Source organism: Podarcis pityusensis (genome assembly GCF_964106645.2).
Source record: "Podarcis pityusensis genome assembly, chromosome: 13".
NCBI classification, from domain to species: Eukaryota; Metazoa; Chordata; class Lepidosauria; order Squamata; family Lacertidae; genus Podarcis; species Podarcis pityusensis.
Genome location: NC_138038.1, coordinates 53365071 through 53378746, shown reverse-complemented (window position 1 = coordinate 53378746; position 13676 = coordinate 53365071). Strand labels below are relative to the sequence as shown.

Genomic DNA, 13676 nt, shown 5'->3' with positions numbered 1-13676 from the left:
AGGAGAATCCCGGAATTAGCCAATCACGTGGGGCCCATTGTGTAAATAATGTATATAAAGCAGATATTTTGGGGGAACTTCCATTCCCCACTACTGTGAACTGAATAAAGAGCATGAAATCCACCCTCGACTCCGAGTATATTTCACATGCCTTGTTTTGCTAGATCATTATGTCATCGTGGGGGCCCAGCGGGATTCCCTGGGTCCGGGGGCCGCCCGTTCTGGAGTGGGCACAGCCCTCCTGCTGGAGCTGGCCCGCACTTTCACAGCGATGGTGAGAAACGGTGAGTAGGACGGCTGCAGGAGGGAGGAGCGGTAATGAGAAGTGCATGGAGTAGCCATGTGGCTGTAGGAAAAGATGGCTGCCTTGAGGGGTGAAAGAAAATACATGGCTTTGAGGAAGGAGTCTATGGAACTCCCTGCCTATTGAAATCAGGCAAGCGCCTTCGCTGGGTTCTTTTTGGCTCCTGCTAGAAACATTTTTGTTTAGACAAGCCCACCTAGACATGTAGGATGTCAGTATGTGATTTGAGTCTTGTTGTTGTTTTAGTGTTTATAATATTAACTTGTAAGATATGGATTTGGGGTTTTTTGTTTTTGCTGTTGCTTTCTTTAGTTTTCGAATGTTGATTTTTGTGTGTTGTTATTTTTAGATATCTTTCGTGTTGCTGTTGTGTGGAAAATACTAATAAAATTTATTAAAATAAAATAAAATATGTGATTTGATCTCCTGGTACGCCCCACGGAGGACCTTATGGCCCACAAATAATAACACTTTGGAGATCCCGGGCCTCAGAGAGATTAGGCTGGCCTCGACCAGGGTCAGGGCCTTTTCAGTCCTGGCCCCGGCTGGTGGAACGCTCTGTCACAAGAGACTAGGGCCCTGCGGGATTTGACATCTTTCCACAGGGCCTGCAAGACGGAGCTGTTCTGCCAGGCCTTTGGTCAGGGCTCAGCCTGACTCCCCTTTTCTTTTTGTATAAGAATTAATATGAAAGAGGCCTCCCAGCCTTCTCACAGGCCCATATAAGATTAGCGTAAACAGTTGGGCCGATGAATTAATGAATGTTAGAATGATGTTGGATTGAAGTTAAGTGGTTTCTAGCTGTACTGGTATAAAAGAATATGGAAAATTTGGTTTTTAATACGTAAAAATTTAGTGTTATAATATATCAAGATTAAAGATCAGGATTAAAAAGGAGGGAAAGGAATTGCTGGACTAACAAATTGAATTGGAATACAAAAGAGGGAGGTATGAGGAGGTCCGGGAAACAAGTAAACGTAAGAGAAGTGATGAAAAGATGGAATTGTTTTTAACTGTTTTTTCTTTTTTGTACTTTGTATTTTTCTTTCTTTATTGTTATTTTTCTTATTAATGTATTTTTTTTTCTTTTGAAATTTTAATAAATATCATTTTTTTAAAAAAACAAAAACAGTTGGGCCGATGAGCACTTACTGTTCCCAACCCTAACCCTGCGGAAAACCATCTAATTAGATTTTAATTTGATTTTGATCTGTGTTTAGGAGGTAATTTAATTATTGTTTGATTTTATACTAATTGTAATGGTTCTAGGGGTTGCTCGTGCTTAAGCCGGTGCAAACACCTGGCTGGGTTGCCTGAGTGAACCTTTTCTGTCCGGACAGCCACTCACCCGTGGCTGTCTCAATCGCTGGCAGAATCCGTCAGTGGGCGTTTCTTAAACTTCTTCCAGCAAAGAAGCTCTTTGACTCCTAGTCTCCTCCTACTCTCTCTGCGCGAAAGCCTTCTGCGCAAGGAGGGCGTAGGCAGCGGAGGACCCCTATTCTCCCCGCTGGTCCCCGGCAAGGAGTCATGGGACCGCCTCGCCGCTTCCCCCATCTGCCCCCCTTCTCCACTGGTGCTACGCTGATTCTCTTCCCCAGAAGATGGGCTGCCTCTCCCACTCCCGGGACGCTCTCCGGAATCCCTCTGGATTTTGCTCTCTCCCCCCGGCACTGATGGCAGTTCCCTGACACTAATGTTATATATTTTATGTCAGTCGCTCTGAGCCCGACTTCGGCTGGGGAGGGCAGGATATAAATAAAAGTTTATTATTATTATTTATTATTGCTGCTTTCATCTTTTGAACGTTTCCAAGAGTTATCTTTCCTGTTTTTACCAATAATTCTATTGTGGTTTTTAAAAATTATTTATTTGGTTTTTCAGATTAAAATTTTACATTCACGTATCCAACATACAACATAAAAACAAGATTCCAAGGAATCTCTTGGCCTTCCCTCCTCCCCTTTGTGGGTCCTATTGTTAATCATTTCCTCCTGCATCTTTTAGAAGAATCCAGATCTTTTACCTCTCCATTGTATCCAAAATTCACCACTAAACTCCAAGTGATATTCCAATCCTACTAACGATTTTAACTGTTTACAATGGTCTTTAAGATAAGTTATAGATTTTCCCCATTCCTTATTAACATTTTGGCCTTCCTGATTTGTGATTCTTCCTGCCATTTTAGCCATTTCGGCATAATCCATCTACCGTATTTTTTGCTCTATAATACTCACTTTTTCCCTCCTAAAAAGTAAGGGGAAATGTGTGTGCGTCCTATGGAGCGAATGCAGGCTGTGCAGCTATCCCAGAAGCCAGAACAGCAAGAGGGATCGCAGCTTTCACTGCACAGCTATCCCTCTTGCTGTTCTGGCTTCTGAGATTCAGAATATATATTTTTCTTGTTTCCCTCCTCCAAAACTAGGTGCGTCTTGTGGTCTGGTGCGTCTTATAGAACGAAAAATACGGTACTTAATCTGCCCTTCTTCTCTGGTCAGGACTTTATCTTCTTTCCATCTCTGGGCCAATAACACCCGCGCAGCCGTGGTCGCATAAATAAATGATAACTTTATTGTTTTAACCCACTTTGAGGGTTGTTGCTGTGGTTGTTTTACAATCAAGCGGCGTATGGACTTTATGAAACAAACGGTAAGTGAATCTCCATCCCTGTTCTTCCTCAACCACTTTAGGATTCCAGCTCCGGAGAAGTTTGCTCTTTGCCAGTTGGGATGCTGGTGATTTTGGTAGTGTGGGCTCCACCGAGTGGCTTGAGGTGAGCAGGACACATGAATGAACTGGGACTTTTAAACAGAAAAGGGGGTGCAGGCACTCGGGGTGGGGTTTTGGGGGCTGGAGGGCGGAATTGGATGGATTTCCCCCCAAAATTGATTTTTGAATCCTGAATTTATTGTTATTCACGTTTTACACTGTATTTTATGCTGTTTTTTGTTGCATCAATTAAGTGTTTTAAATTTGTTGCTAGCCGCCCTGAGCCCGGTTTTCTGAACCTGGAAGGGCAGGGTATAAATAAAAAATTATTATTATTATTCAGAAATCTTGCACATAGCACACTGCAATGGAACGTGGCTGGAATAAAGGTCCAAGAATTCACATTTTTAAAATTCTGGGAAGCTTTTCCTTTTGAGCTTGGAGAAGGGGGGCACATCTCTCAGCTGGGTTCAGCCAGACTTTATTTTGTGCTGTGCTTTCGAGGCTCCAAATCCAGCAGTAAAATGCACATTTTCCCCAGGGAAAGTGACAAAAAAAGAAAAAAAAGCACTTTGAATGGGAGCTTTAAAACCCGGACCTTTGGCTAGAAATGCAGCGTGAAAGGAAGTGAGACAAGTCCCCCACCCCACCCCACCCCCATCTCCCCTTCCCAACCCAGTTCAGGGGAGGGCTCCAATGTCCCAGCTAAGATCCCTTCCTGTCATAGAAGGAAGAGTGGCAAGCAATAATAATAATAATAATAATAATAATAATAATAATTTTTTATTTATATCCCGCCCTCCCCAGCCGAAGCCGGGCTCAGGGTGGCTAACAACAATAAAATAATACAACATTCTAAAATCATTTCAGTATAAAATTAATTCAGATCAAATTGATGGCAACCATTGTGTAGAGTTCTGTGAAGATTGCCAAAGGAGGGAGTCAGGCTGTGCCCTGGCCAAAGGCTTGCTGGAACAGCTCCGTCTTGCAGGCCCTGCGGAAAGATGTCAAGTCCCGCAGGGCCCTAGTCTCTTGTGGGAGAGCGTTCCACCAAGTCGGGGCCACAGCCGAAAAAGCTCTAGCTCTGGTTGAGGCCAGCCTAACCTCTCTGTGGCCTGGGACCTCCAAGATGTTTTTGTTTGAAGACCGCAAGGTCCTCCGTGGGACATACCAGGAAAGGCAGTCCAGTACGTACGAGGGTCCTAGGCCATATAGGGCTTTAAAAGTTAAAACCAGCACCTTAAACCTGACCCTGTACTCCACCGGGAGCCAGTGCAGCTGGTATAGCACCGGATGAATGTGATCTCGCAGCGAAGACCCCGTAAGGAGTCTCGCTGCAGCATTCTGCACCCGCTGGAGTTTCTGGGTCAGTCTCAAGGGCAGCCCCACGTAGAGCAAGTTACAATAATCTAGTCTGGAGGTGACGGTTGCATGGATCACAGTGGCCAGGTCAGGGCGAGAGAGGTAAGGAGCCAACTGCTTAGCTTGGCGGAGATGGAAAAATGCCGCCTTTGTTATAGCTGCAATCTGGGCCTCCATGGAAAGGGAGGTGTCAAAGACATTTTTCACAGAATCATAGAGTTGGAAGGCGACCCCCCCTCCCCAATGCCTTGTCCCTCTTGCGGCTGAGTGGTCTTATTCACAAGTCCCTCCCAGCCCAGCCCACCTTCTGTTAAATCCTGCTCCTTTCTTTCCCAGGGCTATCTGACGATGCTGCACCTTAAGGCCGCTGCCTATATCAGCCTGGACAACGTGGTCCTGGGTGAGTGGGGAAAGGAGGGGGCGTTATGGGAAGGAATCCAGCATTATACAAGTCCATGGCGCGTTTGGAATAACTGTGTACAGGTCACCTCACCTTAAAAGGGATATTGCAGAGTCGGGAGAAGTTCAGAAAAGGGCAACCAAAACAGTCAAGGGCAGGGGTAGGCAAACTAGGGCCCGGGGGCTGGATCCGGCCCAATTGCCTTCTCAATCCGGCCTGCGGACGGTCCGGGAATCAGCGTGTTTTTACATGAGTAGAATGTGTGCTTTTATTTCAAATGCATCTCTGGGTTATTTGTGGGGCCTGCCTGGTGTTTTCACATGAGTAGAATGTGCGCTTTTATTTAAAATGCATCTCTGGGTTATTTGTGGGGCATAGGAATTTGTTCATTTTTTTCTTCAAAATATAGTCCGGCCCCCCCACATGGTCTGAGGGGCGGTGGACCAGCCCACGGCTGAAAAAGGTTGCTGACCCCTGGTCAAGGGGATGGGAAAAGTCCCTCGTGAGGAAATATTGCAGCGTTTGGGACTTTTCTCTAAACGAGACCATTCAGGTCCATCTAAACGAGATCACTGACTGAGGCCCATCTAGCTCAGTAATGCCTACTCAGACTGGCAGCAGCGACTCTCCAGGGTTTGAGGCAGGGCTCTGCTACCTGGAGACGCCAACCTTGGACTGAGCCTGGGCAGGAGCTGCTGCTGAGCTACGAAGGAGCAGAGAGGATCTGGCCTTTTGCAAGGGGGCATTTGAAGAAAGGAGAAGGGGGCTGGGGAGATAAGCGGGGCAGAGATGTGGGGAGGAGAGTCTTGATGCCGGTGCTCAGCCTCTGTCTTCTCTCCCACCCTCCAGGAGACGACAAATTCTTCGCCAAGACCAGCCCGGCACTTGTTGGCCTCATCGAAAGCATCATTAAGCAGGTAAGCCCAGCTCCCCCCACCCTGCCAGGACCCTGGGGTCTGAAGCAGCTGGATCTGGAGGGAGGGGGGCAAGACGAGGAGGGGGGCACGGCAGATGAGTTATGGGGTGCCTGGGATGGGAAGGTGGTAGGGAGCCTAGACTCCTAGGTTCAAGATTTATAAAGTAACATGGTGAACATCCAGTGGAGTTGAGCGTTGGAAGGTTCAGGGCAGGTAAAAGGAAGTCTTTCTGCGAGATTAATTGGAAGTCAGTTTTAAATTTCTTCTCTGTAAGTTTTATAATTGTGTTCAGTATCAGGAGCATATATGATGATAATTATATTAATCTTCTTGCATCTTATAGTGTGGCAGTTTGTTTGATTTTTCTGTTATTTGTTTAATTGTATGTTTGTTTACTTGTATGTACATCTGTTTTCTCATAAATGTATTTATTTTAAATTAATAAAGATGTATTTTTTAAAAAGGAAGTCCTTTTGCATGCAGCACAGAGTTAGACAGTGGAACTCCCTCCCACAGGATTTGAAAGAGGATTGGGCAAATGCATGGAGGAGGAGAGGGCTAGCAATGGCTACTAGCCAGAATGGCTGTGCTGTGCTGTGCCTTCAAGGACGCGATGCTTCTGAATCCCAGTTGCTGGAAACCACAAGAGAGAAGAGGTCTCTTGTGCTTGGATCCTGTTTGCAGGCTTCCCATAAAGGGCACCTGGATGGCCCTGTGAGAACAGGATGCTGGGCTGGCTGGGCTGTTGGCCTGATCCAGCAGGGCTTATCTTACGTTCTTAGCTACCATATTTTTCACTCCATAAGACGCACTTTTTTCTTCCTAAAAAGTAAGGGGAAGTGTCTGTGCGTCTTATGGAGCGAATGCGTGGTCCCTGGAGCCAAATTGCCCAGGGGCAAAAAGCAGATCATGCTCTTTTTTTAGAAAGAGTGTTGAAAGGAAGCAGCTGATTGGAAAGCGATCGAGGAGGGAGATAAGGGACGCTAGAGATAAAGGAGGCTGCCTGGGAGGGGGCAGGTAAAGGCAGCAAACTTGCAAAGGGGGGGAAACAGGAAGACCAAAGCAATAAGGAGAGAAATTAGAAGAAAAGGAGGAGCAAAAAACTGCTCCATCTAAGGAAAAGACACTAAGGCAAACCAGAGGGAAAGGAGTGTTGAAAGGAAACAGCTGATCGGTGGGATCGGGAGAGAGATAAGGGAGGCTAGCGATAAAGGAGGCTGCCTGGGGGGGGGGGTAAAAGCCCATGGATCCTCAGGATTTTTACACTGGGTCACCCCAAATTCACCATCTGATCACATGTCTGTGGCCACAGCATGAACCACAAAAATCATACATCCACTGTTTCGTTCAGAATATCCCCCCCCCCCTTGTTTTCCTCTAAAAACTAGGTGCGTCTTATGGAGCGAAAAATACGGTAGTTTTCTAAGTTACAGGTTCGGAGGGAGGCAGGGTTGACCCTTTGCCTCCTGGTCTGTTTCTCTCCTGCAGGTGGACAGTCCCAGCCGCAGTGGGCAAAGCATCTTCGGCCAGGTGACCGAACAGGGTCAGCGCTGGGAGACGGAGGTGTAAGAGCTCACAGTCTTGGTCTTTGACTTCCGCTTCCAACCCTTTTTGCTGTTTATTTACTTACTTACTGCATTGATATCCCACATTTTCCTCCACGGTGCTCAAGGTGGCTTATGTCATGTAATCCTCACAACAACCCTGTAAGGTAGGTCAAGCTGAGGGTGAGGGATTGGCCCCTTAGGTCACACTCAGTGAGCTTCATAGCCTAGAGGGGGGGATTTGAACCCGGGTCTGCCCCTCCGGCTGCTCCTCTGAGGTTCTTCTCAGCTGAGCCGGGGCTGAGCCCTGATATCTGTCTCAACAGTTGGGTCTATGTTATGTACTGAGTTGAACAGGATCCAAAAGGCAGCAGTCTGATTGGTCGTAGAACAATAGGATTCAGAATGCAGCAGTCTGATTGGTCCTAGAACAATAGGGTCCAGAATGCAGAAGTCTGATTGGTCCTAGAACAATAGGATTCAGAATGCAGCAGTCTGATTGGTCCTAGAACAATAGGATTCAGAATGCAGCAGTCTGATTGGTCCTAGAAAAATAGGGTCCAGAATGCAACAGTCTGATTGGCCCTAGAACAATGCAGCAGTCTGATTGGTCTGCAGAAACCACCCAATCCAGTTCCAGGTGGAAATGAATCCGCAACCTGATTGGCCTACAGGTGAATCCCGGAATTAGCCAATCACGTGGGGCCCATGGTGTAAATAATGTATATAAAGCAGATGTTGTCGGGAAACTTCTATTCCTCCTCACCACTATGATCTGAACAATGAGCATGAAATCCACGCTCGACTCCGAGTATATTTCAGTCTAGCATCTAGAAAGCTGAAAGTAATGATTATTTAAAAAGAGAAAGTTAGTGCCTCTGAGCATATACCGAATAACCGAACCCACCCAACCCTACCACCAAGTTTTGACTTTGAATGAGCCATGCTGAGAGTCGAATAACAACGTGGCTGTCAAAAAAAAGATGGCTGCCTTAAAACAGGATGGGAACAAATGCACAAAGGGGTACTACATCGCCATACAATATACTGTATCCCTTAATTTCCCTTCTACTCTTATTTACTCTTTTAACAGCTTTCTTATTATGCTCTCCTTTATGTCAGAATCCGCCCCCTTCCCATGGACAGCAGTGCCTTCGCCTTCACCTCCTTTGGGGGGGTCCCTGCTGTGGAATTCTCCTTTGCCGAGGTGAGGGTCCCAACCCGTTTTGTCTCAGTCCAGCGTTCATCTTAGTGGGGAGGAACAATTGGCTGCTTGGGAATTTGGAGGGAACACCGTGGTGTGGAAGGAAATGGCGAGCATTACAGTAACCCTTTTTCATACTCACGGAAACCCAATGAATCTGAATGTTGGAAGATTCGGGACAGATAAAAGAATCTTCAGAAAAGTTACGGGATTTCAGGAGGAAATGCCGATTGGAAACGAACCCCCAAAATGTCCACAGTTACAAACAGCATTGAAAACAAGAGTTGTGATCTAACTGCCCCATTAACATAATGAACACAAGTTGGCATGATTGCGGAATAAAAAGGATCTCTAAAAATAGGGAGGCGAGGTGATATGGAACATGGTTCTTCTTATTCCTTAATGCCACTGAGTGCACATTTGCAAGAGAAATCTCGCCACCCTCTTATGCCCCTAGACCAGCGGTTCTCAACCTGTGGGTCCCCAGATGTTGTTGGACTACAACTCCCATCATCCCTGAGCTCTGGCCTTTCTAGCTAGGTGTGATGGGAGTTGTAGTTCAACAACATCTGGGGACCTAAGAAATATTGGCAAAAGATTATAAAGGTAATTTCTGGATTATTTCAAATAAACATAGACGTTAATAGGGATTTGTTATTTTCGGGAATATTGGGAAATAACAAAGTAAAAAGTAATAAGCAAGAGTTGTACAAGATTATGATTCTAGCTGGAATGGCAGCTAGTGCTTTGGGATGGAAAGAAAAGGCCAAATGGAATATGGAAATATGGGAAAATGGAATGGTTATGTTTTTGAATACGTACAATCGGAAATATTTGCACAGATAGTGGTAGAGGATAGATGGGAAAACAAATGCCAAAGAATCACAAATAAATGGGCTTTTTACAGGGACTGGATAGAAAGAGGGGAAGCCAACCCTAACGTACAAGCTCGAATGAACAGACCGTGTACATGGATAAAGATACGAAGAAGGAAGGCCTGACCGGGGGGCGGGGGGAGGATTGGAGTGGGGGGGGGGAGAAAAGAAAAAAAGTAAACCGGATGGTATTTTGAATGGATTTTGTTATGTAAGCCCTTTTTCAGAAACCATATATATTAATGCTATGTAGGTGTGCACTATAGTATGAATGAATTGTGTTCTGTATTCTTTGTTTATAGAATATATATAATAATGTTACGTTACTAAGCAAATTTAATAAAACAGTTAAAAAACAACAACAACAACATCTGGGGACCCACAGGTTGAGAAAGGCTGCGGACACACATGCACCCCCCCACAAACGCAGTAGCGTCCCCCCCCCGTTACCCCAGTTCTCCACTTCCTGGAGCTTCGCCGACACCCCTCAATCTCAAACTGGTTCTCTGCCCGCAGGACTCCCGCCGCTACCCGTTCCTCAACACCATGGCGGACACTTACGACAACCTCAACCGGGCTCTCTACGGGCGCCTGCCGGCCGTGGCCAAGACGGTGGCCGAGGTGGTGGGCCACTTGCTCATCAAGCTGACGCACGACCACCTCCTGCCCCTCGACTACTGGTGCTACGGGGATGTCCTCTTGGAGCACATCGCTCGCTTCAACGAATACACGGCGCTGCTGAAGGTAAAGCCTGCCTTGCGCCCCTCCCCGGGAAAAACAAACACCCCGTCTTTTCAAAGGCTTCAACCTCCCCGCTTGCTTCCGCCAGAGCCGAGGGCTGACCCTGCAATGGATGTACTCGGCCAGAGGCGATTACATGCGCGCGGCGGACAAGCTACGCAAGGACATCTACAGCTCCGAGGAGCAGAACGAGAGGCTCCTGCGCATGTATAACGTCCGCATAATGCGGGTGAGGCGAGGCGTGGGGCAGACGGCGAGGGGGCTTAGCGTAGCAGCCGTTGTCCTAATCTATTTCCCCACCCTGATAGCATGGACATTCCCTGTGTAAAGGAAGTAAAGGTAAAGGGACCCCTGACCATTAGGTCCAGTCGTGGCCGACTCTGGGGTTGCGGCGCTCATCTTGCTTTACTGGCCGAGGGAGCCGGCGTACAGCTTCCGGGTCATGTGGCCAGCATGACTAAGCCGCTTCTGGCGAACCAGAGCAGCGCACGGAAACGCCGTTTACCTTCCCGCCGGAGTGGTACCTATTTATCTACTTGCACTGGTGTGCTTTCGAACTGCTAGGTAGGCAGGAGCTGGGACCGAACAATGGGAGCTCACTCCGTCGCGGAGATTCGAACCGCTGACCTTCCGATCGGCAAGTCCTAGGCTCTGTGGTTTAACCCACAGCGCCACCCGCGTCCCTTTATTCCCTGCATATGGCCCATGATTAGTAAGCTAGAGAAAGGAAGGGTCATTCTCACCGTCTGGCCCTCAGATCTCTCTCGGGGCCACCACTCCCTGTCCCTAGCCTTGCTATTGCCCCGCTCAAGCCAGTGTTTCTGCCTGGCTAAGATGTGTCCCTGAGCTCTTGAAGCGCCTGGATGGCATGTCTGTAGAAACTGTATGGGTTGCTGTTCTGCGCCTGGTGCTGCCTGCCAGCGGCACGTGGCCCCTGGAAGGTTGCGCAGAAGGGAATGCGGCCCTCGGCCTGAAAATGATTCCTGGCACAATTGCCCCCTCGATGCACCAAAGCTTCCCTTTCTTTCTTGCCACCAGGGTGGTTTGCGGGAAGCTCCCTTGTGTGGGATTGCAGAGTTTTAGTTATTAGTTATTATTAGTTAACCTGGAGAGGGACGCGGGTGGCGCTGTGGGTTAAACCACAGAGCCTAGGGCTTGCTGATCAGAAGGTCGGCAGTTCGAATCCCCATGACGGAGTGAGCTCCTGTTGCTCGGTCCCTGCTCCTGCCAACCTAGCAGTTCGAAAGCACAACAAAGTGCAAGTAGATAAAATAGGTACCACTCCAGCGGGAAGGTAAACGGCGTTTCCGTGCTCTGCTCTGGTTCGCCAGAAGCGGCTTAGTCATTCTGGCCACATGACCCGGAAGCTGTACGCCAGCTCCCTCGGCCAGTAAAGCGAGATGAGCGCCGCAACCTGAGTCGGCCACCACTGGACCTAATGGTCAGGGGTCCCTTTACCTTTACCTAGTTAACCTGGAATTAAAGGAGCAGCCTTTTGCAGAGGATGCTTCCATGCCCTCTGCCCTTCCTCCCCAGTTCACCAGCTCTTGCCCAGTACAGACGAGGTTCTGCTAGTTTTTTGGGGACTGCTGTGGACTTTGGGTATCTTTGCTCCACTAACAGCTCCCCCTCTCTGCCCCAGGTGGAATTCTACTTCCTCTCCCAGTACGTGGCGGTGACGGAGACCCCTTTCCGGCACATCTTGCACGGCCGGGGGGGCCATACCGTCAAGGCCCTGCTGGAGCACGTCAGCCTCTTGCGGGAGGCCCCCCAGAGCTTCAATGAAGTCCTCTTCCGCCGCCAGCTGGCATTCGTCACTTGGACGCTCCAGGGGGCGGCCAATGCCCTGAGCGGAGACGTCTGGAACATCGACAACAATTTCTAAACATCAAAACACGTAAAAAAGGGGGGGGGACCCTCTCGTTCCTGGAGCTGAAACAAACTTTTTGAATGCATTTCCAAAAAGTGAAAAAATGTAATCTGAGCCATGAATTCCCCACCCCTGAAGAATTGTCTCGAATCCACCATCATCCGTAATTGGGAATGTTGCGACACACTTCAGTTACGCAGAAAGCGCATTTTAATTTGGGCCAGCGGATTCTAGTCCTGCGCAGCCAAAATTTGTTTCAGCTCTACCTCCTTTTATTCTCCTCTCCGCTGGAATCATAGAATTAGAGTTGGGGGGACCCTGAGGGTCATCTAATCCAACCCCCTCCTGCAATGCAGGAATCACAGCTTGATCTTCTCCTTGCCTGTTCTGGATTTATTGGTGGCAAAGGCTCACTATAAATTGCCCACATCCTGCCACACGAGTGGAGAGCAGGCTGTGGTTGTGTTTCCCTGACTTAATTGCCTCCTTTCCCCTCCCTTCTCCTCCTTCTAATTTATCAGCAGCAGTGTCTGCTATAAATTGAATTGATTTATTGCTATGTAATAGAGCGAAATCCTGCGCTTCACATTCACCCTTTACCTGGCACCTGTTTTAATTGTTCCCCGTATTCCAGTTTCTTCAGTGCCCCTTTGCTGACTCTCAGCTCCCTCGCTTCAATATTTATCAGTTGCACTGATGACTATGTCAGCCTTTCCCAACTTGGCGCCCGCCAGATGTTTGGCACTACAACTCCCATCAGCCCTGCCTGTGCGATGCCGAGCCTGATGGGAGTTGTAGTCCAAAACGTCTGCTTAAGAGCGCTGGGTTTCCTGAAGGCTGCCATAAATGTTTATTGCTATGCGATACGATGAAAATCCGCCCTACCTCATGAATAAGAACCAAAGCCTTGTTAATTTATCAGTGGCAAAGATCACTATAAATTATTTCTTGTTACGTTTGCATGGTTCTTTGTCCAGCGACTTTATTGTCCAGCTCATCAAGTGGACAAACACACGGATGGAATTGAGTCGTACAATCGTAAAATTGCTCATCTAGTCCAACTGCAGGAATCACAACTAAAGAATTCCTGTTTGATGACAGGCAGGAAGAGGATCAGAGGCGAGTTTGAAAATGGGACAAATGTTACTTTATGGTCGTTATTCTGAGATATGAAGACCAGTTTTTAGGAATCTCGGTGTCCCTCAACCATACTCCCGATTCCTGACAAATACCGTGTCATCAGCTGCTCATTGCATTTCTCCAGGGATCCCAGAATCTCACCCACCAGAAATAAGCAGCCCTCTGTCACTATGAGAAAAGGCTGAGCTTTTCCTGATCTTGCCGAGACTCTTGTTCAGCCTTTGCAAACCCGCATTTTAAGACTACAACTCCCATCAGCTCCAGCTTATTTGTGAATTTAGAGACTAGTTATCCCACTATACCTGTTGCCAAGGGGGGGGGGGGACCAGGCTGTTGAGCGCCTGCGTCTGAGAAGATTTAATGGGCTGCTTTGGGGGACTCAGCGCTAAATTTTATACTACCTGCTCATAGTTACAGAGCAAAGTGTGGTGAGTTTAAGGTAGCAGCCCTGATGCCTAGTCACCTAGGTTTTGGGGGAAGTGGGCTAGGAGAGGGTGTCAGGGCCCCTAGATGGCGCGACTGTCTTTTTGGAGACCCCCCCCCCAAAGGCTGAAGCACAAGAGGGGGCAGGAACTGGAGTCAAGGGGGTGGGAATGTTGCCAAAGCGTGTGTA

General features: G+C 47.9%; 1 protein-coding gene across 10 annotated transcripts in view; it reads left to right on the top strand.

Moving 5' to 3' along the window:
- The window catches only part of TFR2 (transferrin receptor 2), a 53351-nt gene extending 40474 nt beyond the window's left edge, over nt 1-12877 (top strand). For all 10 annotated transcript variants that reach the window (XM_080979710.1, XM_080979711.1, XM_080979712.1 and 7 more), the window contains 9 exons: nt 165-284; nt 2992-3074; nt 4709-4772; nt 5622-5689; nt 7178-7254; nt 8356-8440; nt 9829-10056; nt 10142-10282; nt 11696-12877. In XM_080979710.1, the coding sequence (XP_080835836.1) occupies nt 165-284; nt 2992-3074; nt 4709-4772; nt 5622-5689; nt 7178-7254; nt 8356-8440; nt 9829-10056; nt 10142-10282; nt 11696-11938 (1109 nt within the window). In that variant the 3' untranslated portion in view covers nt 11939-12877. The remainder of the gene's footprint in view (nt 1-164; nt 285-2991; nt 3075-4708; nt 4773-5621; nt 5690-7177; nt 7255-8355; nt 8441-9828; nt 10057-10141; nt 10283-11695) is intronic.
- The last annotated feature ends 799 nt before the right edge of the window (nt 12878-13676 follow it).